The sequence below is a fragment of the Podarcis gaigeae genome, assembly GCF_964106915.1.
Source record: "Podarcis gaigeae genome assembly, chromosome: 4".
Taxonomy (NCBI): domain Eukaryota; kingdom Metazoa; phylum Chordata; class Lepidosauria; order Squamata; family Lacertidae; genus Podarcis; species Podarcis gaigeae.
In genome coordinates, this window is record NC_139677.1 from 53,561,836 (window position 1) to 53,589,399 (window position 27,564).

Consider the following 27,564-nt stretch of genomic DNA (forward strand, 5'->3'; position numbering starts at 1 on the left):
CGGCTAAGTACAATTTATTTGTTGAAAACCATATGTTGCTGTGTAACATTGTTCACCATGAGCGGGAAATGTACCCAATAATATGTCTCCTCTGCCCTGCAACAATCACTAATTTGATAATGCCATATTTTGCCCTAATTCTTCTTCTTCTTTTAAAGAAATGCCTAAAATGTAAATGCCCCATAATAAGGTAAGAACAGGACAGAGAGGACATGGAAATAATTCATGTTATATAATTTATACATATTATCCGAAAAGAACTGATTTTCTACAGCCTCAGAAATCTTTGGTGTGTCCCCCCCCAAAAAACCCAGTGTAGTATTTATGAACACACAATATTAATCTACTGAGAATGTGCTGCATTTTTAAAAGTTCTTTAAATGAAGAGAAACAGAAAAACTGTTCAGTTTTCAAGGCATCTTTAAGCACTTACATATAGCCCTAACAGCAGAATCCTATTTGTCTACTCAGAAGTTAGTCCCATTAAGTTTAATGGAACTTACACTCAAGTAATTCTTCATAGGATTGAGACCTGGATCAACAGGCTTTCAGTTGCTACCTGCTCATTCATTTTCAATCCTGCCATATGTTTGAGTCATTTTCAAATTCTATTATAACAACCTATAAGTTCACATGAAGCAATTGGATTTGTGGCAGCTCAGTGTCCTCAGGGAAAGTATGTAGGAAAGCAAATATCCCTTGGATTTTTTGTTCCGTATCTCTTTCATGAAGACAAATCTTTCTTTCGTGCCCCAGCACCACCGATTTCTGCCATGAAACTGATTCTGGACTGGTGATGACTGTTCCTGAGTAAGTGACCCGATTGTAACCAAATAGCTTATACTACAACACCAAGGATTGTCCAGTCACAAGGTATCAGTTGCTGATGTGGCGATGGGGTCATCAAATTGCATATGAATCACTTTGGTTTTCCTGGAAAGCCTCTGTAAAAATCTCCCTGGAAGAAAAATCCCCTGATATACCCATATCATTAGAGACAGGAATAACTCAACCAATCAGTGTCCTTTATTGGCATGAAAAAGTGCATTGTATACATGGATCAGAACATGACACCGTTAATGAAACATAGTAGGAGATCCTTTAGGATAAAACTGGCCAGACATTGTGAGGTATGAAAATGGCTCTTAGGACCTATGGTGATGTAATTCATTCTCAGCATTGTCATTACTACAATTGTTCAGCAGATATGACACACCTCACTGTGGTTCTATTAACTCCCCCTTCATGAACCCCCTGTCAACGAAACTGATCCAGCTCGAGCCATGAACTTCATGGTGAGCAAGCACACCACTGGCAATTATTCATATTTGACAGGAATAACTAATGCAAGATGGATACAAACAGCAGCTCACCTGAAGAAATGTGAAGCCTACAAAATTAAAAAAATAAACATATACTTGTCTATCAGCAGGTCTGTCCCTGCCCCCCCCCCACCACACAAACACTGACTCTTCCCAGCTCTTATTTTAAAGTGTTTTATTGCAGGTTTAAAATCTTTGCAGGCTTCCATGATTTCCTATTAAGCATTTGGTAATTCAGCAAGAGACACTCCCTAGGGGACTCAGCTAGACTGGTAAAGAAAAAGCAATTTATATGCACTGTACATACGTGTCAGGGACGCAGCGGGAGCGCAGGGAGGGGAGGAGATGGAGAGCGAGGGGGAGCAATCCGAGGGGAGCGTAGGAGAAGAGGACAGTAGCCCGAGAGATTCCATGAGCCTCTCCAGCGAATCGGAAGATTCACAGAAGGGGGCGCCGATGGCCAGGGCAAGGGGGGCCCCAAGGGGGACACCCCAGAAGCAAGGGGCCAGCGGGGACTCCCAGAGCAGCAGTTGGAAATCAGGACCAGCTTCCCCTCCAGAGCGTAGTGGGGGGGAAGAGTCCCAGGTATCAGGGCCAGCGTATTCACCACCAGCGAGAGAAGATGAGTCAGGGTTGACCACACCTCCATCGGAGAGCGAGGGAACGGTCGAGAGGAAGGTTACCGGCTACGCGCGCGCGCCAAGTTCAAATGTACAGGCGAGCGGCACAGCAGGTAGCCCGGATAGGGAACCAGGTCCTAAAGCCCGCCGGAAGGAGGGGGAAGAATCAGGGGGGTCAGCGTCAGAAGAGTCCAGAAAGGATGAAACCCCAGCGGGCAGGAGGGCCCCGAGGAGGAAGGAGCCAAGGAAGAGGTGGAGCAAGGCTAGGGTCTTAAACTGGTGTCAGGGGGGAGGAGACTCAGACGGAACTTCGCCGGTCTAGACTTTAAGACGTAGAGCAGCACGCTCCGGCTTTGAAATGGAAACTGAACTTCAATAAAGACTTTTGTAAATAACTACAGCCGGGCGTTGGTCCTTTGTGAGCTGGGACCTAGGGGCGGCTCTGACAATGCGATATAACATTGTGCCACCAGATGGCAATGTAGAGTTCCGTTTTTCTCTACCTGTTTTCCCTGTTTAAATTTATAAAGCTTTAAACTGAAACACTTCTTTGATGTGTCTGGCTCCAGCCCATAATAGGTTACTAGCTCTAGTGATGTACTATCGAGTATTGTATATAGAGCATCACTGTAATTTGTAGAAAGTATAATATTTACACTCTGTAAAATATAGTTAATATATATATATATATTTCATTTCTTTCAATGGAACACACTGAGCATAAACAACTTTTGCCAGGTTGGGGCAATTATATTTTTATTTACAGTACAGAGCTCTGAATTATAATGGGCCCAATCCAGCCAAAGTTATCCACTGTGTGAATGTCTCATTCAAACAAATGATGCAAGTTTATCACAAACCCCTTTGCTTTCATTGAGACTTTCAGCACAACTCCATGCATGTCTACTCAGAAGCAACTCCCATTGAGTTTAATGGAACCTACAGACAAGTGAGTTGTACAGGATTCATGATGACAAACTTCAGCTGGATCGGGGCCTTTTAATGTATGTGTGTGTTTAAAAATATCTAAACACTAGGTGGTGCTTTGCATTAGAACATTAGTTCTCAATTCTAGAGTCCTGCATTAGAGCCCATTTCAAAATGATCACGGATTATCATAACACCTGTCCCTGGTTTTAAGATATAGTCACTTATTCTGATTCATCTCAGCTTTATAGACCATAATCCCTTATATACCCTGCCAAAGATACCAGAATCCCACTCCACAGCAACTCTTTCATTATGGGCTTTCAGTATGGTTGCCCCTGTTCTGTGAAATATCATTCCTATAGATATCACTATCTGTACTCTCCAGAAACAATCAAGGACATTTTTTCTTTAATTTGGCTTTCTTTGGTTTGTTTTAAATGTATCTGCTGTTTTTTGTTTGTTTCAACTGTTGTGGGATTTTATTTTATTTCTACTGTTTTTATTGTACATTGCCTTGAGATGCATGTGTGAAAGGCAATGAACTCATTAATATAATCATCAGTAAAATGAGGTGCTGCTCTTCACATCTACTACCCCACCCCTCTTCCTGTGCCCCTCCCACTTTGGGCCCAAGTTGTTTAGGATTTTGTAAATTAACACAAGAACCTTGAACCAAGAAGCAAATTGGCAACCACAGTAGGTCTCTCAGCAGCAGATTAATATGTTCCCAATAATCTGCTTCTGTGAGCAGTGTGGCTGTTGTCAGGCATGATGAAAGTCCAACATTTCTGAAGAGCTTTGCATTGGCTACCCTGGTGTAGACTATACTGAGCAAAGCAGATCAATGGTTTGGAAGAAAATGTCCTGCTTAAGCTGGTTCAGCCAGTTCTTGTGTCTTTCTGCCAGCAGAGGGGATGTTTTAACATGACCTCATGGGGTTCATTGCCAATGCAGTGTTGATACAATAGCACCAAATGGTCCAATTGTAAGTGTTGGCCTTGGCCATCTATCAGAGAATAGGGGTATTTTTATCCCACAGATTGTCTACCCTGCACATTTGCAAAGTACAAATATTTAGTAAGTGGAATTTTTCCCAATCTGCCTATAGTTGTTAGTTCAGAATAAAAGCTACCAGTTTGATCCTCCAAAACAGCAAATGTAAGCCTAATGTTTAATCGTAAGACTTCTGGCAGAGTCGCTGTCTCTGCAATGCCAGGACAACAACTTGCTTTATGGTGCTCTGCTGATGTTGCAGATGATTTATCTGAGTAGTTTTCAAGTGTCTACATTCAGCAAATGTAGTGTATGTGGTATATGAGGGGTAAGGCGAGAGGTAGCACCTCTAGTGAGGGACATGTCGTGCTGGGATAGTTTGCCCACCCTTAGTTTCCCCCCCACACACACACACTGCTCTTACCTGTGGCTCCTAGAAGCTGTCAGCATGTGACAGTGGCCACACTCCAGGAATGGCTTCAACTGGTGGGTCATAATCCCTTGGTGAGTTAGGGACTTCCCATGGATGCAAAGATAACCTCTGGCAGATTGAGCGGATGAGCCCGATAGCGGGTCCAGTGGTCAAGAAGCTGGATTCTGCACATGCTGTAGAGGGAAGTGAAGGGCAGATGGAGCTCATCATCCTCAGGGGAGAAGGAAAACTCTAATCCTAAACCTCTGCTGACCTTGCGGGCTACCTTCAGGAGAGGAATAGGCTAAGGAGCAAACCCTACACAAATCCAGAGTGGACGGTTGGATGGTGCCTTGAATGCCTCCTTCTGGCAACTCCTATAGCCAAGCTGGTGCTAAACATGTTGCTCTTCTTTCCTTTGGACACATCAGTGAGGCTGAGAGGGGGGGGGTCTTGTTGTCTGGGCAGACTAGGACCTCCATACACATTGCCCAGGCTTGTGCCCCGGGGAGGTGCTACTAATGCAGCGGTTTGACTTCACCCCCAGAGGCACACTCCATTGTCTCTCGAGAGAGACAGATGCCCACAACAACATTCAATGAACTATTTCCACATCAGCTTGGGAACCTTACATCTATTATAGACTGGAAAGGGATCTTGAGCACATTCTAGAGCAAGGGTGGCTAACCTCTGCCCCTCCAGATGCAGTTCAGCTGCCTCTCCCATCATTGCTGACCATTGGCCATGCTGGCTGGGCTGGTGGGAGCTGAAACCAAATGAAATCTGGTTGATACCACATTGGCTACCCCTGGTCTATACTGACTGACAATGGTTCTCCAGGTCTCTAGTCTTTTCTAGCCCTAAATGGAGAATTGAACCTAGCTCTTCCAACAGGCAACGTACGGCTCTGGCAGTCAGCTGCAACTCTTCACTGGTGGCCCAGACACTGTGATAATCAACAAAACATTGATCCAACCCAGCTAGTATATTAAAAGGGTAGGTGGAATAGTGAGCAGTTCGGGATCAATGTGTCCCATATGTCAGGCATATGATCTTGCTTTAATTAAGACAGCACAAGTTCCATACAGATCAAATGCTAGTATGTGTTCCTATGTTAGTACTTTTGGAAAGTACATACACTCTTGGAAAAAATTTTTTGCAAACAAGCACCATATGTGGCTGATTGGAAGTGGCGGAGATTGGGGAAAGAGAAAAGACACAATGTACACAAAAAGGCATAGTCTTAGAAGTCCTAAGCATTTTCCTAGAGAGGAGGATGGCTTCCAAGGTATGCAGTGGCTACCTGGAGCCAACATCCAAGAAGTTATGGTGAGACCACTAAATCAAATCAGTCTTTGAAAACTTCCTTGTGCTGCTTCTTGTGTTGCTGTCAGGCAGACCAACAGTAACACTGATTAAAGGTGTGACAACAACAGCTTCAATGCAACCAATTCATATTTGTATGCTTTCAGAATGGAAAGCAGCAGAGAAGTGAGAACGCAATGCACCTCTATACCAGAGTCTATGACATATCAAGAGCTGGAGCACCAGAACAACCAAAAAACCTGATAATTCAGACATCTCTCCAGCTCAAAACGTTTCCAGCTACTCTTTCGAATTATACTTAATCCTTTGATGCATACCTCTTGGTATGTATCATTTAAACCTCTTTTGTTATGTATGTTTCTAGTTACGGTATTACATCCCCCTTTTTCTCATTATGGGCCACTGTTGTTCTGCACAATTGTGACATAAAACAATTTGAGGGTTTTGGGGGGGAGGGAGCAAGAGGAAGAGGGGGGCCTCAAACAGGGGTGTCAAGACAATTGCCCCAAATGCACTGATTAAATCTTCATGTTTTGCAGTTTCTTGGAAAATAGGAGGCTACTTCATATCATTAGTTCACCTCACTTACTGTCATCTTCCTACCTAGAATTGAACCAGGAATCTTTGGCATGCAATATGTGTGCTCTGCAGCGGAGCTCTGGCCATTCTTCAACAGCAGAAATGTATTTTTGAAGTAATTAGGTGCATTGAGAGTGCCAGTGTGGTGTAGTGGTTAAAGTGTAGGACTAAGACCTGGGAGACCACGGTTCAAATCCCCATGCAACCATGAAACTCACTGGGTGTTCTTGGGTCTGCCATTGCCTCTCAGCCTAATGGTGGTGTTGTGGGGGTTAAATGAGGAGAGGGGAAATCATGTAGGCTACCTTGAGCTCCATGGAAAAAAGATGGGATAAAAAAATGCAATAAATAAATAAATAAAACTCTGCTGGCAGGCTATCTGAGATAATATATATATATTCTTTCATAGCATGATTTATTCAAAACTTTCTGGTTTTGTACATCAATGTGTGCATGTAACAGAACACAGTTGTCCAGGATGTGGGTGGTGCTGTGGTCTAAACCAGTGAGCCTCTTGGGCTTGCTGATCAGAAGGTCGACCGTTCAAATCCCCACAGTGAGGTGAGCTCCCATTGCTCTGTCTCAGCTCCTGCCAACCTAGCAGTTCAAAAGCACACCAGTGCAAGTAGATAAATAGGTAGGCAGGAAGGAAAACAGTGTTTCTGTGCGCTCTGGTTTCTGTCACAGTGTTCTGTTGCACCAGAAGTGGTTTAGTCATGCTGGCCGCATGACCTGGAAAGCTGTCTGTGGACAAACGGTGGCTCCCTCAGCCTGAAAAGCCATGTTTGACTGGTCTTAACCATCTTGGGGTTCTCTACCTTTACCTTTTTACCAGGACTGAGTGGAAGCACGTTTTCACACGATGTACCAGTGAAGAAATATTTGTACCAGTGAAGAAATATTTGACTAGGAACAGCAGTTGCCTATTGTTGAAGGCTGACACCTGTTTGTGGGTCTTGCTGGTGCTTTCCCAAACACACAGCAGTAGCCAGCTCTCCTGCAGAGATTTCAGCCAAAACTCACAAGCAGGCTGACACGATGGGCACTCAATGAGTAAGTCAACGTTTTGTTCGCTTACTTTCTCCCCCCACCCTCACTGCCCTCCCGCTGGGGTAATTTTAGATTCCAGAGGAAATGTAAAGAAAACAAGCAAAGGAAATGTTGGGAAAGTAGCTGTTCTTCATCTAGAGCCATTTGAAAGTCAAAACTTATGCAGCTTTGCCAGACCTTAGTGACAGAATGGTAAAGATGTCAGAGCTGGAAGGAACTTGGTTGATCTTACCCAGGCCTCTGCAGAAGCAGAAATTGTATCTAATAGCTTATCTTGTCATATGGATATTTATTTATTGCATTTGTTAATGCATTACATTTTTAGCACCTCTTGCCTCCAGTCTGCTTAGAGTGGTACACATGCTTCACACATTCCACTTCAACAACAACCTTGTAAGAAGGTAAGAATGAAAGTTAGTGGCTGGTTTGAGGTCATCCAGTGGTTTGAAATCAGGTGCTCCAGTGCTCTATCTTTGTATATAATTGTTATTAAATTTTCCATTTAAAATGCTCATTTTACATCCTTAAGATATCAATGACTTCCCTTCTTCTCTTTCCATGGTTCATTTTACATATCATAAATCCCTGCATATTTAATGCTGCCAGCATTTTCAGCTGCACACAATTATTTCCCCTATATTCAATAAATGTTTTCCAATCATCTTTAAACATATGTTCTTCTTGTTCTCTTATTCTGTATGTTAAGTCTGCAAGTTGTGCATATTCTGTCAACTTAAGTTGCCATTCTTCTTTGGTTGGGTCCTTGCTCATTTTCCACTTTGGCGCTAACAAAAAATAACCTTTTTGACACCTAGGAATTTGTCTGGGGTTTTTTTGGGGGGGGGGACTTTGAAACTTTTATTCAATTCATTATGGATCATTTCCCAATACTCTTTTACCCTTTTACTAGTCCGCCAGCTCTATTCTACCACATCTCCTTTTTCATCTTCACTGATATACAGCATTGGATGTATTGCTGAAACCTGCTTGCCAGGATTGTCTCCAGCTAAGGCAGGATGCCAGGTCTCAGCTTTTGAACTTCTTTTTTGGAAGCCAGGACACAGTCCTATAAAACAGCACATAGATGCCACCTTTGTTCAACGTGGACCATTATATGATGTATGATGATGACCTCTGTCATGAGAGAGATGGGGAAATGTCTCTCTCTTGATTCTCCTTGACCTCTCAGTAGCTTTTGATACCATTAACCATGGTATCCTTCTGGAGCAGCTGTCTGAGTTCTAGTCCTGTTTGTTTGGCCATTTCCAGAGGGTGATGCTTGGGGAGTGCTTTTTAGCCCCGTGGAACCTTCAATGTGGAGTTTCTCAAAATTCAGTTTTCTCTCCTATGCTGTTCAACATCTATATGGAACTGCTGAGTGGGGTCATTCAGAGTTTTAGAGTATGTTGTCAGCAGTATGCTGATGACACACAGCTCTGTTTCTCCTTTGCATCTGCAGGTGTGGATATGCTGGACCATTGTCTTGCCTTGGTAATGGACTAGATGAGAGCCAAGAAACTGAAGCTCAGTCCAGACAAGATTGAGGCACTGTTAGTGGGAACCACTTCCCTAGACCGGATGGAAGGTTGCCTGCTTTTGATGGAGCTACCCTCCCTCTGAAGGAGTAGGTATGTAGCTTGGGGGTACTTCTTTCCTGTTGCTTAAGGCTCAGGTGGCCTCTGTGGCATGGAGTGCCTTCCATCAGCTTCAGCTAGTGGCCCAGCTGTGCCCCTATGTGGACAGGGATAGCCTAACTTCTGTTGTCTATGCTCTGCTGATCTCTGTTAGATTATTGCAATGCGTTATATGTGGGGCTGCCTCTGAAGACAGTTGTGATGGCCTAGGAATCCGATTCAGAGGCTGAACCAGAGGAATCCCAGCCTGCACAGGAGTCCCCGCCTCCAGGGCCGGCTGAACTGGGACAGGGCCTTGATTCTGAAGTGCCTGCACCTGTGCCGGATCCTCAGGAGCAGGCACCAGGTGAATCCACTCTGGCCCCAGAGGTGGTTGAGGACTTAGTGCTTACAGGTGAGTCTCCCCCTGGGCCCAGTAACCCTTCAGCCTCTCCTGAACTTCAGAAGCTCAGGGCAGAGAGGCGAAGGGAACTGGTCTCTCCCAGGAGGAGTGCTCGCCTTAAGGCCAGGAGAGGCAGGTCTCCTGGGGGCCAGGACCGCCCCTGGCCTCAGAGAAGATAAAGGCCAGTCAGCCCGGTCCCAGGTTGCAGGAGCAACATCGTTGTTGAGTACCTGTTCCTGCCCGGACCCAGACCTGACCCTCCAGTGTTCCTGTCCCCACCCGGCTTCTGGCTTCGGACCTCGCCCCGCTCCTTGTGAACTGTTTCCAGGCTAGTGACCCAGGACCGGACTTTGACTACGCCAACGGTAACCTTCCCCCTGGGACCAGCACAACAGTTCAGAAACTTCAGCTGGTGCAGAATTTGGCAGCCAGGTTGCTCATTGTGGCAAGATGTTGCCAATTAGTTTCTGGGCCCAATTCAAAGTGCTGGGTTTTTACCTATAAAGCCTTGAACAGCTCAGGACCACAATACCTCAAGGACCGCCTCTCCCTATATGTATGAACTATCCAAGACCCTGCGATCAGCCCCTTCTTAATGTGTCTCCTCCACAAGAAATCTGAAGGGCTGCAACATGAGAACAGGCCTTTTCTGTGGTGGCCCCCCAGGGAGGCTTGCCTGGCAGCTTCATTACGTATCTTTAGGCATCAGAGAAAAATGTTTGTTTTCAACCAGGCCTTGGGCTGATTAATATTCTATGTCCTTTTAAATGCGTTTGTGAGAGGGGGGGATTATTGGTTTGTGATTGTTTTTGTTTTTATTATGTATATTTTGTTCTCCTCTTTTTACGTTGTTAGCCAGCCTGTAATCTTCAGCTGAAGGGTGGTAAACAAATTTAATTAATATACTACCACTACTACTACTACTACTACTACTACTACTACTATATAACTGGACATTTTGTTATTGATACAAATACTGGCAGATGCAAATGACACATGCAAGTCTAAGTTGTGAGAGCAAAATGGAGATGGGGGGGGGTTTAACAAAAGGGAAAGGGAAAGCCATTCTTCATTATGGTAAGTGTTATGGCCAATCTACTTCAAATGTTTCTTTAAAACTAAGTTAGATCTTGTCGAAGCCTTCCATAACACATAACAATGAACATAACCTATTCTTCAGTTGACTCCTCATCAAATCCCCTCCCCCCATTTCTCCTTATTTGGCTTATAGTCAATTGTCATTTTGAATAATTGTAGATTTTAAAAGTTAATAAAAGCTGCTTTCCTTCCTTATCTTTTATGCAATACAATGTTATTCCGTTCAGTGGCATGGCAGTTCTAAGTGGGGAATAGGCAACTGGGAAATGCACCGATTTTTCTTCATCCTAATGAGGAAATGATGGTGTTTGACTTCGTCAGCCAAATGTTTGCTTTTGACAATCCAAAGGAAGGAGAGATCCTAATTCATCAGGGGAAACGAGCTGCTGGGCCTTAACTCTGAGCATCAGAAACAACAAGGCAAGTGGAGATTAGGTTTGTCGGTCCTTCTTCCTGTTCCGTTTACTGCACAGGAACTGGTGGTCACACTCTGATATGTCTCTGATATGTGGCAGGAATAGTTGTAGTAATTTTCGCAGGTTATCATCTTCAAATGCCCCATCCTGTTTCTACTAAGCATGTATGGTATAAAGAAATATCTAAACTCAACACTCCTCACTTTAACTATCCAAAAATATCAACATCGGTTTGTTTTAAATGCGCAAATTCCCACTTAGTGAAGGCAAGCCACGGTGATGTAGTATTAGCTGCATGTTGACTAAACTTTGGGTTCAAATCCTTATTCATTCATTATTATTATTATTAATAATAAGTTTTATTTATACCCCGCCCTCCCCAGCCAGAGCCGAGCTCAGGGCAGCTAACACCAGTAAAATTACAGTAAAAACATAATAGGAAAAAAACCTCAATTTAAAATACAGGTTAAAATGCAATTTAAAATGCAGCCTCATTTTAAAAGTAGCCCATAAATCAAAACCATAAGGGGAGGGGAACATAAGGGTCAGACTGAGTCCAAACCAAAGGCCAGGCGGAACAGCTCTGTCTTGCAGGCCCTGCGGAAAGATGTCAAGTCCCGCAGGGCCCTAGTCTATTGTGACAGAGTGTTCTACCAAGTCGGGGCCAGTACTGAAAAGGCCCTGGCCCTAGTTGAGACCAATCTAACCACTTTACGACCTGGGACCTCCAAAATGTTGTCATCTGTGGACCTTAAGGCCCTCCACAGGGCATACCAGGAGGGCAGTCCCAAAGGTACAGTGAGTAACCTTAGGCTCATCACTGTCTCTCAGCCTAATTTACCTTTCTTCTCAAAAGTTGGAGGCATGTCACCTCTCCAGCCTCTAATGGGTATCTCATTCCATTTCCAAATACTGAGAGAGATCCTCAGCTATTAGGAGACCATCTACTGTCATTAGCAGCCATTGATGAAACATCCACCGATCATCTCAGATGAAGCTATCTCCGACTATTAGCCAGCCAAAAATTTGACAAAAGAGATGACCAGCCAGCAGCTGCAATTCTAATTTGACTTTACTCAGCTGTAAACAATTTGCAATGAACCAAGCCTCATAATTATGGGAACAAAATCTACTTTTAGAAATCATTGTGAGCAGATTTGAAAAGTTGTGGTCAGGCAGGTCCCACAGCCTTTTGAGTAATGAGGCCTTCTGTCTGACTGATATAATCGGAGCAGCGGGCTCTCAAGATTTCTCAGAACTCGGTAGCAAATGATTTGAAAATGCATACAGTTCAAGCTAGAAAAATTCCTCCTCCTAATTATCTTGTGATTCATAACCAACTACTGAGATCCAAATCTCATGGCTGAAGGTCAGATCTATGAATGGAAGAAGGGATATTCAGAGTAATGCAGCAAGTTTCTCCAAGAGTTGAAGCTCAAATTCTCAGTTAAGTATTAGTGCTCAGGTATGCAGACTGCCATGTGCAGCATAATTATATTTATTTATTTATTTATTTATTTATTTATTTATTTATTTATTTATTTTTTATGCCCCATCCATCTGGCTAGGTTTCCCCAGCCACTCTTGGCAGTTCCCAACAGAATATTAAAAGCACGATAAAACATCAGCCATTAAAAATGTCCCTAAACAGGATTGCCTTCAGATATCTTCTGAAAGTCAGATAGTTGTTTATTTCCTTGACATCTGATGGGTGGGCATTCCATAGGGCAAGTGCCACCACCGAGAAGGCCCTCTGCCTGGTTCCCTGTAACCTCAATTCTCACAGGGAGAGAACCGCCAGAAGGCCCTCGGAGCTGGACCTCAGGGTCCGAGCTGAACAATAGGGATGGAGACACTCCTTCAACGCTTACCTCATCAAATGTGAAGGCCCTCATTTGGTTACAGCATGATGCTGATAATACCAAGGTTGCAGGTTCAATCCCTGTGTGGGACAGCTGCATAATCCTGCATCGCAGGGGATTGGACTAGAGAATCCTTAGAGTCCCTTCCAATTTGACTAGAGAATCCTTGGGTCCCTTCCAACTTTACAATGCTATTGTTCTATGCTTTTATGTGCAATCACGTACATATTTCTAAAGTGGTTAGAAGCAGTGGGCCACAGCAGCCTTTGGGTGATATATATGTATACCTGAGTACGAGTGAGAACTAAACAGCCCTCAGGGACCAACACTTTGGTTTGTGAGGACACTAGATTGGGCCCTTAATTATATATTGTAGTGTTTGGACCTTGCTGAAAAGAGTTCAGAAGGGAAAGCATAGTTCGAACAAACACAGGGAGGCTATTGGAAATACCCTGCGGTAAATGTGTATATGGTTCAAATGCCCAGGGTCACAACAGGCTTACAAAGGTCAAAAGAAAGTGTGTTTACTGAGATAGCACTTGCAGAAGACGAGGCCCAGCTGAAGTATTGTAAAATGTGCATATGAGGAGAGGAGGGTTCTCTGTTGTCAATCTTCAAGCGCAGGCAGCTGGTATGGGTGGAGGCAATCTTTCAGATATACTGAAGGCAAAACTGCAGAGAATGGTAAATACTAAACACTGCCATGGTTCATACACATCCTGTGGCATGAAGCCTGGGGTAAGAATAGCTCACAAAATAAACCTCCTGTGTTCTTTTAAAAACCGGCTGGTGGTGCTTCCTGGGATATGCTTAAAGCCTTTCTTTTGAATGTGATACCCCTGAAAGGCAGTTAAACACAGAAAAGAACTGGAAACCATATGATATTTGCAAATCTTGTGACACCTTGTTACAAAGCTTGTGGAATGCTTGGCAGCACATCCATAAACATCGAGTGCTTCTAACGAGTACACATTTGCCCTTAAACCATAGCTTGCTATCTAGAGATTAAACTGGAGTTTTTCTGTAGGGTTTTCTTCTGTGTGTTTTTCAGACGTTTTGTTTACTATATCTAGGCAGAGTAGAACAAGTCACCGTATATGGTTAGTTATAAGTCAATTGTCTTTTCATCATTCACTGCAGGAGTTTGAATGAAAGTATGTTGTAGTTTTGGACCAAGGCTGTTGATCCAATGAACCCCACAGGAAATATTCTGCACTAAGAGGAGGAAGTGAGTTAGGAGGCAGCTGAGCCTGGGGGAGTGGAGAGAAACAGAGAATATATCATCAAGACCCCCATCCCCTTGAAAAAGCAGCTGCCTGCCAAGAGGCACATAGTAATAATAATAACAACAACAATTTATTATTAATATGCCACCCATCTGACTGGGTTGCCCAACCACGCTGGGCAGCTTCCAACAAATTTAAAGAACATTAAGCACAGTAAAGCACAGCAAAACATCAAATATTAAGAACTTCCCTAATATCAGGATTAGGCCCCGCTGAGACTGAGCAACTAGAACTGCGCAGGATACTCCCACAAGCCAGTACACTTTGCATGGGGGGTAGAGAAATGGAGGATATAAGCCAAGTCTGCTGGGGGCGGCGGGTTGCACCATTCAGAGGTGATCCAAAGGGCAGGGGCATAGCCTGGAAGGGCGAGGGGACCATAGCCCTGGGTACATAATTTTGAGGGGGCACAAACTAGGATCTCTGTCCTGCCCTGCATGCCACCAGGGGTCTCTGGGTTTGGAGCCCAGCCTGTCTCGCTGAGGGTCCCCAGCCCCCTCACTGAACGGCCGCCTGGCCAGCATTGGATGGGCAGGCAGTGCAGCATGACCTCACTTGGCTCTAGTGGCAAGGGCTGGGCTGGCACAGTGCCCCACGCCTTACCCTGGCAGCCGACACAACACCACTGCCAAAGGGCGAACACCAAAAAGACTATCTTTTTTGGGTCACTTCTTCAGGATGGACCCCCTTTGAATTTAGTGGGCATGACTGTGCATTTGAACTTCTGGACTTTCCCCTCTCAGGGGAGTATTATGCGATTTCCTCCCTACTCTAAACCACTTCCAGTATGAGAGGATGGAAGTAGCTTTTAGAAGTGCAAAAGAGAAGTGTTTCATATCCCTTGAGTGAGAGTCCTTTTGGTGTGGAACTGTGCCCTTCCTGGGTAGGAAACAGGAGAATAATTTTTTGCCCCCAGGTGAGAGCTGGAGGTGGGTTAAGTCGGATATTACTGTGCAATAGGAATCAGCCAGATTAGCTAATAGGGAAGAGGGCATGTTGGGTAAGCCTTGAATGCACTCTGCAGCTCAGAGGGATTCTTCAGATTTCAGCACAATGCAACTGCAATAGGTAGAAACCAGAATAAATTCAGTTACAGAAACATAAAGGAGGAAGACATGAATGCCAACATCCATTAGTGGATGTTCTTTATTCAAATGAATCACACCATTGAAGTCAATCCATGGGTGAGTAATTGGTCTTCAGTTCGAGGAAGTGTTGCATGTTGCATCATGTACAGTAAAAGAGGATGAAATCAAATACCTCAAAGGGGGATATCAAAGTAAAGAGCAGATTTAAGAAAGAAATAGCCGGCCATGAACTCAGATTATGTGCTAAGTTAATATTTATAGAGCAGCAGTGCAGGCCTGAACTGGTCTGTCAGTCTTTCTTTTTAATTTTCTTTTTACAAAATTGTACACACATAAAAAAAAAACAACATGACATGACTAACAAAACAAAAAGGAGCCTCAGGAGGAGGGGGGATAAAATACTAAACATATTATTTTACAGTACCTGATAATGAGATGTTTACACTAAACCAGTAAGATGAGTTCTTCAGATACTTCTCATTCCAATAGGGCTATGCATATGTTATAGGTACACAGGTTATTTGAAGGGCTGCTTATGCCCATATATGTCTGCCTGTACTTTAAAATCAGTTGCATTGGCAAGTACTGAGGACAGCACCTTCACAGTAGTGGCCCCTACCTTATGAAACAACCTTTCAAGGATTCCTTTGCAGCAGCTGTGGCTTAAATTTATTCCAAGTCTGACACCATATATGACAACACACCCAGTAAAGTTGGGTGTGGCTTACAAAAAAAGAAAGAAAGAAAGGCTTAACGGGCCAACTGTGAGGCCTGGAAGCACTAGATGGGCCCCTTGGCTGGAGGTGCTACATCACTGTGTTATGGACTGTTTGATCTTTAGCACCTTTAACACAGTAGTGCAAATATATGCCACACAGATGGAAAGTCATACAGTCACCTAAGCTGTGAGAGAAGCAGGCTGAAAATTATGCAAGTATATCAGGAAGAATTTAACCCGTAGTTTGAACTACAGAGTCATTCCATTTGTACTTTCTCCCCATTTTATTCCATCCCCCAGTCCTCTTAAAAGTCACTATAGTGAGGTGTAGTAGTTAGAATACTAGGCTAGGTCTGCAGAAACCCAGGTTCAAATTCCTGTGTAGCTACAAACTATTGACTGGTCATTATCTTTCAACCTAAGCTACCTTGCAGGATTTTTGTGAGGATAAATGGGAGCTGGGCATGTACATCACCTCAGGCTACTTAAGGAAAGGTAGAACAAACAGTTCATAGAATCATAGAATTGTAGAGTTGGAAGGAACCCTGAGGATCATCTAGTCCAACCCCTTGCAATGCAGTAATCTTGCCCACAGCCATCCCTGGGTGGGCTCAAACCACCAACCTTCTAGTTAACAGCCAGACACACTGACCCGGTAGGCCACTTGAGGGTAGTTTCAACCCACTCCCACCCCAAAATCAGTTCCTTAAGAAGCTAGCTGAAATGATGTAACACTTGCTTTTTCTTACAAGGGATAGAATGAGGGCACAGGCATCCTCTCTCCCCTTTCCCTACCTTTCTCAAATTGTTCAAAAACATCACTAGCTTTACCTGTTCAACTTAGCTGGGGTTGGGAGGGAGGGATAGATAAACCATAACTTCTGTAACAGTTTCAATTTCAAAGAAATCAGATTGCCAGCTCACTGATTTCTATTCTATTCTATTCTATTCTATTCTATTCTATTCTATTCTATTCTATTCTATTCTATTCTATTCATCGGCCGAGTGGCCAAATGCTTGCAAGAGTTTTATGGCTCTGTCCGTACTTTCCAGGCGGCCTGTATGTCAGACCTCCTTTTGGAACAGAGAATCGGTGACGATTTCAAGCTCTTAAGGAGCTCTGCCAGTGAGAACCACATTCATTTATAATCTTGGGCAGTCAGAGTGATGTGGTGAAAGAAGAAAGCGAGGGAAATGGGGCCAGTTGGCTCCCGGGCTCCGACATCCTTAATAACTTCCTAGAGAAGGAAGGTATTTCTCCACCCTTCCTTCTTCATGCGCTTTAAAAGTTTTGAGTCCTGCTTGCTATACAGAATACACTGCGGTGTGCCTGAAAATCTGGGAAATTTCAACAATCCTTTCTCCCTCCAGAAAACTTGGGCGTAGGTGGGCTTATAATGTATCCAGTCTGAACTACTTGAGGTTAAATGAACTCAAGTGAAATAGGAACAGCAAGGTGGAAAACAAAAAACATTTGCTTTGGATCCATGTGTCTTTTTTTGTCTTGTGCTTTTGATATTTCTATTTTTATATTCTCCACCATATTCTCAGTCACAAAGTGATAACATTGTGACTTATCAAATGCCCCTCCCCACAAAAAACCACAATGGGAAAATAGAACCTAAAGATTAATCCAATCCAATATACTATGAGCAAACTCATTCTTAAAGTGTGAATCTTTATATACAGGGAACCTGGCAGAGGGCCTTCTTGGTAGTGGCGCCCGCCCTGTAGAATGCCCTCCCTTCAGAAGTCAAGGAAATAAACAACTATAGTATCTGACTTTTAGAAGACATCTGAAGGCAGCCCTTTTCAAGGAAGTTTTTAATATTTGATGTTGTTTCGCTTGATGATGATGATGATGGGAGCCACCATAGACGGGGTATAAATTACTACTACTACTACTACTATTATTATTATTATTATTATTTAGTCAAAGTGGCAGTATCTTTCCTCACACACCGGAGAAGCAGCAGGGTGTTAGGGATGGAGGAACCCCAAGGTATGCAGCTGTACAAAAAGTATTGGGGGGGGAGTGAGGGGGTTTGAAATCTGAAGTAAACAGAGAAAGTCCTAAACAGCTCAATGAGGACTGAGCATGCTTAGTGACTGTGGAATGCTGAGAGGCTGTTAGGGATAGAAATCATGGAGGGAGGGAGAATGGAATGGCTTATCCTGGAAAGATCATGCCTAGCTGAAGGGAATACTGAGCAGGATCACTCTGCACATTGCAAATTTATCACATTTGTAACACGAATAGCTACCACCACCACTACATGAAGTTTCAGTTTCTTAAATGCTGAAAGGAAATAGGATAAAATAAACTCTTTCACCAATATTTTATTGCTTGTCAAAATGTGTCTCCTTCAAGTTTACTTTCTGCCTTGCCCTTTTGAAAGTCTCAATTGATGTTTCAATTTTTCCATTGGCAATAGTTCCCAGACTCTTTCATATCAATTCCTAAAAGTATGACGAAGGAGGACCTTTCTGTTGTTAACTAGCTGCAGTTGGTAGGGAAGCGATTGCATTTCCTCAAAATTTAAATGGGTGTATACATTTATCCCTTTTGTATTATATCAAAAAGTTTTAAGCAGAAGAGTACTTGTGTGGAGTAATGATTTTGAGGCACAGAGGTTTTGCTTTTCCAGGAAAAAAAGATATACTTGTTGATCTTATGGTATGGTTTTAATTTAAGAGAACACACCATAAAATAGAGTGTACTGAATTCTTTCCCTATGATTTATCAAATATATTATTAGCAGAAAAAGCAAGTGGAAAAACAATGCAGCTTTAAATGGCATTTTAAAGATACATTCACTGGGATTTTTTCATAATCTATAAAAATAGAATGGACTTTTATCACAGAGTAGCCAGCAAAAACATATGTTATTTGTAGATTGCACAATGCAATCTAATACTTTGTCTTTAATACACACAGACACACACACACACACACACACACACACACATTGTTTTAATAACCTTGTACGACAAAGATGCAATAAATCAAGCAACGAAGGCTAAATGGCAGTTATCTTCATTTCAAAGTAATGTTATTTTCATCACAATCAAAATGATTTTATTTACCTTAAACATTTCAACACAGCTCCTCTTTGAGGCAAATAGCATATACCATTCATATATACTAATGGTGGGCAATCTTTGGCTCTCCTGGTGTTGTTGGACCAAAGTTCCTATTGGTCATGCTGTCTGGGGCTAATGGGAATTGGAGTCCAACAACATCTGGAGTGCCAAAGATTTCCACTCAAACGTTACTTGCATAAGTGGCTATCTAGCCTGTTAAAGTAATATAAGAGTGCTTAAAATGTGTGATGTTGCTGTGAAATAAATCTCTCTAAACCACCTACTGAGCAGTAGAGACTCTCAATAACTATGAGGAATAGCTCTAATAAAGAAATCTACGATGGTTCCTCCAATTCCCCTCTGGACTCAATCTGGAAGGCAAGTGAGGGAAACTGGTCCCCTCCTGTCACTGCTTACATTCGTCAAGTCAAGGAGATGCCCAGCGTTGATATTGGACTTCATGCAGGACTGTGGGCCCCATCACAGATGACCCTCAGGGTCCCTTCCAACTCTATGATTCTATTGATTAGCTATGAATCCCCACAGGTGTTTGATGATGTAACCCATGTCTGACACCAGCCCTGGGTTATGTGAGGTATGTGAGGTGGATGTGTTACAAGAAATAGATGCTCTATCTAGGTTATCTTTTGGTACCAAAAGATAACCTAGTGTGGCCTCCTGGACAGAATTGAGCTATTCCTTCATACCTTAAAGCCTGCTTTACAAGAATACCTGGGGCTGGCTTGCTTAAAAAAAAAACACCCCAAAACCCCAGAGGTTTTCCAACCTCTTTAGACCAGTGGAAACATTTCTGTGTTGGAGAGAGTGTTGTGGGCACCAGTCACAAAATGGCCGCAAGGGAGCATAGCATTACGCAACATGGCTGCCATGGGGGGAGAGGGCATGGCATAATACAAAATGTGAGTACTGTCATGGTGAAGTTTTTCTCATAAATGGATTTGCATGCTAGAAAACCCTTGAATTCTTCTGTACAGCTGCTAATGGCACAAGAATCCTGTGTCTTCCAATGCTAACTCAAAACCAAAGCCTGCTCAGCCATCCTCTATCCACTTACCTGGGAGTAAGTTCCACTAAACACAAAGGCCCGGATTCAATTAACCCAGTGTGCTAGTGGAAGACAGCACAAGGACTCCTTTCCCATATCTCTTCCCTCCATGTGTTCTCATGTCTGCCCCAAATTCACCCTGGAGAACCCCCAGAACAACATGGAGGAGAGGGGTGATGGTTTCATCTGACAAGCAGAAATGCTTGCACTGATGGAATGATAATTTTAGCACAATACTGAAGTCTTCCCAAAGAGACTTATTTCTGAGTAGACATGTAAGTTAACAGTGAATTCTTAAGTAGTGATTGGTCTTTAACTCCTTAGGAAAGAAGCCCAAGCCTCTGCAAAGATTTCTCATCTTGCATTTGTCATTTTTGTGCAGGAGGGATCTTTAACATCCACCCACACTTCTTGTGTGGTAATATTTGAAGAAAATTAAGTACTTCTAGGGAACCCACCACAGGAAAGATGTATCCTTGCTGAAGGGAATAATTCCTTCCCCTAAAGGGGAAGGGAAAATAAGGACTCTAGGAATTCCTATTACTATTGCCAAACAACTCACTTATCAATCAGAGCCCTGACTGCACTCATTGCCTAAAAACACTGCTAGGTGGGAGCAACCAGGCTAATTCATTTCAGAGAAATCTCTTAGAGGGGACCTGCACATTTTGCTTCATAAATTTCTTTCTACGAAAGATAGAGGCTTACTTCTTTAACATGAAAGCTCAGAGTCTGGGTGTGTCAAATGGAGACTTTCATGAATGCCATGGCACTCTTGGGTGTTGGATTGGCAACCTCCAGGATGCAATCTATCAAAATAATTTTATCTGATAGGTGAACAGTAACAACAGGCTAACAGTTACAGATAGGTAGCCGTGTTGGTCTGTATCTGAAGAAGTGTGCATGCACACGAAAGCTCATACCAAGAACTGACTTAGTTGGTCTTTAAGGTGCTACTGGAAGGAAATTTTTTTTGTTTTGAACAGGCTAACAGTTAAAAATGAATATTTGACAGCAAATGTTTCAGAAATCTTTATTTAAGAATATTAAACAGTGGTCCAAAGCAAAACAAGCAATCTTTTAAATACATGACTCTAATGCTTATACATGTCATATCATAAAAATGTTATCGGTAGCATTTCCCCAATAATACATTTCTCTTTTTTCTTTTACAACTCCATTCCTATATATCCATGACAGGTTTCTTTTAAAAAGGGGTGGAGGAGGGATTCAAAACAGAATTTTTGGCAGGACTAGGACAGCCTGATCACCTGCACTGCTGTGTATACGATGGCAGATGGGGAAGAAACTATACTGTCCCTTGGAGCCATTCATTTTCTTTCTGTTTCTTTCTGTTTTGTTTTTGTTTTGTTTTTTGGCAAAGACTGGCAGAAGGAGCCTGTGAAGTGGGAAAGAGGGAAATGATTGTTTCCCAAGCCATTGTTGCAATATTTGTGTGGTTCCCCTTGAGTTTCTTGCTCTGCTGTGCCAGAAAGAGAGAAACCAGAGCAGTGTGTCTCCAACTTTTTCTGTGGGGGCAGGGGCACATTTAGAAATCTGAGATGCTGCTGTGAGCACCACAACATACCCATTTCATAGAAGAAAAACTGGTGCTCCTCAGGACCACTATCAAAAGAAAACAGAAAAAAACAAACCTACATCCCCCAGGAAATAGAACACAGACAGAAAAACAGGCAAACTTCTCAACATGCAACCAGAAAAAGCTCCTGTACCTTAGGTTGGTTTTTGGTTTTTTTAAGGGAGGTGGAGGCATCCTTGGTGAGTGCCAAGAGTTAGAGTATTTTAGGGAGCTATAGAGCCTATGGGGGCCACATTAGATCTCCCTCTGTTCTTGCACTTCTGTTCTTCTGATGTGGTTCTCTAATCCTCCCCTATAGCACAGACATTTACACTGGTGGCCAAGGGGAGAAACCTTCTGTCTGTAACAGATGTGGATGCTTTTGGAGGGGTGGTGGTCTGTTTTTGTACAACCCCAGGCTCCAAGTCCACATTGCACTGGGCAGTCATTTTAGAGGCTGCTGTCTACTGTCATTCAAATTGTTTCTGCTCCGTGAAACTGATTTCCAACGACACAACCAGAATGTCATTTCCGTTTCCTTAAGAAGCATGAAAATCTGGGTAAATAAACACTGACAGTGCAACTCTATGCATGTCTACTCAGAAGTAAACCCCCCTGAGTTCAACTGCAGGGAAGTGTAAGAGGATTGCAGCCTCACTACACCAAAGAATATATAACCTTTCAGAACCTACTCTTTCATCCTACTTATATGGCTAATCTATGTCAAATAAATATCGTGAGTAAATTTGTTCAATATACTGAACTTCACATAGGTTAACTGAAAATCAATCTTATGAAAATTGCCATATGGCAGAGTGTTAAGACACAAGGAGAGGCCATAGCGCTCTCAGCAGGTCCAAGATCTTGTATCTCCAGTCTCAAATCCTGGACAGCCACTGAAAGTCAGTGGAGATAATACTCATCACAACAAACTTCTGACTCAGTAGAACGCATTTCCTATGTTCCTAGAGTGGGGAAGTCTATAGCTGTGAATTTACAATGGAGCTGCTGCCTCTGAAATAAGAGACCATGTACAGTTTAGTTTCACCAGCAAAGGCTGGGAGATACCCCCTTTCTGGAGCCTGGAGAGTCGCTGCCAATAGGTGTAGACTGAACTCAATGGACTTATGGTCTGACTCGGTACAAGGCTACTATCTATGCTTCCCTAAAGATATTCATCTCAGTTACAGCATCCCATACACAAAAGTCATTTAATTTTTTTTTTTTAAAAAAACCACTTTGATTAATGATGCAAAAGTGGTGAATGCGCCCCACATCTTAGGCTGTGTACACACACTAACCCATTTGTAGCACAAAAATGTAGTTTTTTCCTCAATCTGGAATTGTTCTTGCTTGTCCTCAACATGCTGCTTGCAGTCTAGATTGAATCTGGATCCTGCTGTCCACAAGGATGGTTACTTGACGCACATTTGAAAACCCTCCCCTAGGTTAGGTTATCCATGCTTTTTTCCTCCCTGCACATGCCCCAGATGAACAGAGAAGGGAGTGGTGACAGCTGTCTTGATTGGTGGGACCATCTATTTCAGGTGGACAAACAGAGGGGGGCAGGGGTGAATGCAGATTCAATCTGCTATGACCTTTTCTTTATAAGAAAAAACGTTTCTCAATAAGCACTCTTAAGGGTTGAAAAATAGGCAACAGATCTAGATAGTGTACTTGGTTTTCATGGATTCTAGAATAAAATGTCTTGTTTGTGCAGCCACAGCTGTTTGGATGAGCTTTTGATGCCCTTCCATTTTCAAGGGGGGTGTGATGATAATTCTTGCTGTATAAATATTTGTTGTGGTTGGTGTTGGATGAGAAATCAAACATTGCTTTGCTGTAAAAACCTTGTCCTGCGCTCCCTTTCTCTTTCATCTTCTTTTCTATATTGCTCTTCTAGTTTTAGTTTTTCAGAGTCCATACTGTACAAGGTACAATCTGGACATCTTCTGATCTTCTCAAATTGACTAAAATCTGCAACGTACTTCCCATTCGGAGAGAGAGAGACCACAGGCATAAACTCAAAACCCCAGAAGATCTCCTCTGGGATATATGATGTTCGGCTCTGGCAGACGGCACTTGTTGACTCTACGGTGGCATTCAGGAGGACAACCAGTTCAAACTCTTTTTCTTTCAGGTTTTGGGGTGAAAGGTCTCTTAAGGGGCTGCTCTCATCCAATATGTGGTAAAAAGTCAGAGGTAAAATCAGGAATGGACTCTCTGCTGCGGAGTCAACGTGGAACTTAACAGTCGCTTGGTTAAGCAGAATCCTCTCACCTTCTTTAGTTTCGTAGGACTCGAGAAGCTTTCCTGTCAGCTGGCACTGAATCAAGAGGCTCTTTCTCATGTTTGCCACTCGAATTACAAGGCACAGGTGCCCATTGTGCTTGGAGATGACAGCACAGTGACTGAATTTAATGGTCTCGGCCCTTTTTTTGGGTCTAGCAATTTTGGCCAGGAAAGTCCCCGTGATGAAGATCTCAATCAAGGTGGTGAGAACCAGCTGAGCAACTAAAAGGAAGATGGCATGAGGACACTCTTCTGTGATGTAACGGAAGCCATAGCCAATGGTAGTCTGCGACTCCAAAGAAAAGAGAAATGCTCCTGTGAGTGACCTCACATGCATGACGCAGGGGGCCTGGTTCTGCAGGTGTTTGTTCCCTTCCAAATCTCCATGAAGAAAGGCAATAACATAGTAGATGACTCCAAAAAGGAACCAAGTCATTACAAAGGTAGCAGCAAACAAGGTAAGTTTATATCTCCACTTCATGTCGATGACGGTGGTCCACAGATCCTGAAGATAAAGAAGGTAAATGCCATCGACCTTGTCAATCCTCACGTTGCTGTGGCCACTTTTGGACATCACACGAGGTTTGCTCCTCTTCGACTTAGCAGTGATGTTGCCATTCACTAGTGGCGCTTGTGACATATTGATCTGGGTGGCTTCCATTGTCAGTGTCCTAGACCTAAATAGATGGGGAGAAATAGTTTTTTAAAAGAACAACAACAAAGCTATGATAAAACAGACTCTATATTAAAATCACCAGATTATGATTACATTCTATATTTATGGGCAAAAATCTGCTACACTTTGAAAGTTTCTGGCATCAGCATGCAATGTTGCACCAAGTTAATTTCATAAGCAGAAAGTAATATAATTTCCTCCCTGGCGTTCATGTCAATATAAATGACTTGACTCAAGAGTCCAGAAAGTAATTTTATCAATTCAGTCCTACATTGTATTAAAATATTTCGCATATTTATTATTATGGAAAGAAGACAGGCCTCTCTTTTTAAAAAACAATAACAACATTAATTTACTGAATGTGATCCACTCAGGAGACAAATATTCCATTAACACTAGACCAATTTAGCTATGATTTTTCCAAATCAGTTCTATAATTATGTCTCCCTTAGAAATGCTGGGGGGAAAGATTTTTAAAATGAGCATTTTGATTTCGATTTCCACAAGTCCTCAATGCCTAGCTGTGTTAGAGGGAAAATAAAAGCAAGCAATCTTGTGAATGCCTAGAAAAGAGCGTGAGAAAGAAATATTTGCACCTGAAAGCTCTTCAAGGCTGTTTACATCATAGGCCTCTCCAATTTCAAAGAGTCAGTGGAAAAAACAGGAGGCAATTCACAAATTCAGCTTTCTAGCAATGGGCCCTGCCCTTAGCAAACACAGAAGGGACTGGACCACAAGTTTCTCAAAGTTTGTTTACTGTGAATCCTAGCTCAGTGCAGATGGAGATGAAGTGTGCCTCTGTCCAGGACTGAACAAAGCGCACAAAAAGCAGGAGGTGCCTGTCTTTGCCAGCTTGATGGGATAAAAAAAGACACGGCTTCCACGACCAGACAGTGGTTACGCAGCACAAGGCCAGAGCAAGTTAGCAGGAGTTTCCAATAACAAAACTTCCTGTGCTTAAATCCCCCCCCCCCCCACAAAAAAACCCATGCATCCTTTGTACTCTGGCAATTCATGCAGCTAGTATTGTTTTGTTCCATTGTTTGGCTTCAAGAGAGAACTTTAATAAGTGATTCATTTTTATGAACCACAGGAGAGAGAGAAATACTTCTCCCTTGTAACTCCTTAAAAGAACATTTCTGGAAATCAACGTACTTGTAGTAGACATGTGTGCCAAGCCAGGATAACAATGTAATTATTCACTAATGCAACTTTCCTGTTTTGTCAGTAAAAGAATATTTATGTTTACACCCATAACTGAGTAACTGCTGGCAGGCTGAAGGTAAATTTGTGTTTATTTTTATTTCCTTAACCAGCTCACATATGACAACTCTTGAAAGCTCAAAAGGAGAAGGGGGGAAACACCAAGGATCCCAGTAAAAGAACTTTTGTGTGACAGTAAAAACAGCACCCCCCCCCCCCACACACACACACTGCAACATGTCCGGAGGAAAAAGACAAAGTCCTGATGATGTGAGCAAGAACAATAAAGAGAGGAGGAGGGGCAGTCCATCAAAAAAATGTGCTGTAGTTTCAACGGACTAACGACTGGGACATGGGCAGGAGGAAATGCAGCTTAGGTAATGGCATACAAATCCCAACCCGGAAAACCATTTGAGAAGAAATGCATGGTACTTGTTCACAACCTTTGGACAAGAAAATATAGTGTTTGGTTTGTTTAACCAACAGACAGAGAACAGTACCAGATTTTCTCTCAGCTCCCCAAGGTTTGATCTTCATCCTGCAGCTTGTTACTTTCTCTCTTATGTACAAATGGAGCTTGGGTGTGAGTCACCCATACTTGCCACTGGGAGAAGATGGTAAATTCATTTACAGAAGTAGGAAATGAATGGAAAAACCCTTGTGCTGTTGACCAGAATGGGGGTGGTGAAGCTCCATCTGTAAAACAGAGTCTGTGAACCCATAAGGAATTGTTGAACTGAGCCGCCTATAGTCATGCAAGGGCAAGAATTAATTTGCCAAGGTAACTAATCCTCATTTCTTCTTTTAACATACTGCCCTTTTGGGTGTTGGCAGTCCACCGTGCAAAAACATGACTCAGGAATTACAAGAAATCAAGCAGCTCCTGCCACAACAGGAGTGCGTAAATCCACTAATGAAGAGGGCTGCAGCTGACCTCTCAAAACTGAATTCCTTCCTAGTGAACAGATCGTGAAAATAAGCAACCTTCTGGCCTAGTCAATTTCACACCTCAAGTATTGGAGGTGGAGGTGGTGAGAGACAGCCAGAAGGCTAGACTAACCATGTACAGTGGTACCTCTGGTTACGAACGCTTCTGGTTATGAACGCTTCAGGTTACAAGCTCCGCTAACCTGGAAGTAGTTGCTCCTGGTTGCGAACTTTGCCCCAGGATGTGAACGGAAATTGTGCACTAGAGGCACACATGCAGCGGGAGGCCCCATTAGTGAAAGCACGCCTCAGGATAAGAACGGTTTCAGCTTAAGAACGGACCTCTGGAACGAATTAAGTTCATAACCAGAGGTACCACTGTATCCTTTACAAAAGGCAGTCTTTGCTTGAGGGAGTTCTCCATTTGAAAGGTGGTCTGGTACGAATCCAGGTTAGACGTAAATAATTCTAGGAAGAGAGAGTAGGGACCTTGAAGGCTCCCAACAACAGCAAGCACCTAGATAGTGGACTGAACAGGCACACAAGCCACCTAGTTATTGACTTCCCCATTATGGCCAAATGCATTGCACTGCTATTTAAATTATCACAATTATTTATAAATTTTCATCTCTACATATAAATCAGCAAATACATTTTTTATGCATATTGGTAGTCTCTCTTGTCATCTTGTTGGTGATACATTTCCTCTTTTTCAACAATGCACAAGTGGCCGCAATAAGGAGCATTTAGCCCCTTAGAAGGGCAACTTGGACCCAAAGTAGCTTGCTGAGATCAGCTTGCAAGAGAAGAGTTGCAGCCTTGAAAAGACACCCTTTAGACATGTCTTCTGGTGTAGAGGCATCATGTCTGCATGGGTCTACTCCAAAGTACAAATCCAAACAAGTCATTTCAAGCAACATGCTACTTGGAGCTCCTAGCAAAACACATTTCCTGAAGTGCCAAGGAACATGGTAGCAGTGGGATCAACTTTCTAATTGCTTCCTAGCAGCAAATGACTCAG

The 27,564-nt window shown here is 42.9% G+C and overlaps 1 protein-coding gene across 8 annotated transcripts in view; it reads right to left on the bottom strand.

The window, feature by feature from the left end:
• Positions 1-20,882: 20,882 nt before the first annotated feature.
• The window catches only part of KCNJ15 (potassium inwardly rectifying channel subfamily J member 15), a 34,171-nt gene continuing 27,489 nt past the window's right edge, over positions 20,883-27,564 (bottom strand). For 7 of the 8 annotated variants that reach the window (XM_083734801.1, XM_083734804.1, XM_083734797.1 and 4 more), the window contains one exon: positions 20,883-24,414. In XM_083734801.1, coding sequence (XP_083590927.1) covers positions 23,271-24,398 — 1,128 coding nt within the window. In that variant the 5' untranslated portion in view covers positions 24,399-24,414 and the 3' untranslated portion in view covers positions 20,883-23,270. Of the gene's footprint in view, positions 24,415-25,009; positions 25,369-27,564 lie in introns of those variants that run through there. The other variant, XM_083734802.1, reaches the window with a different exon arrangement.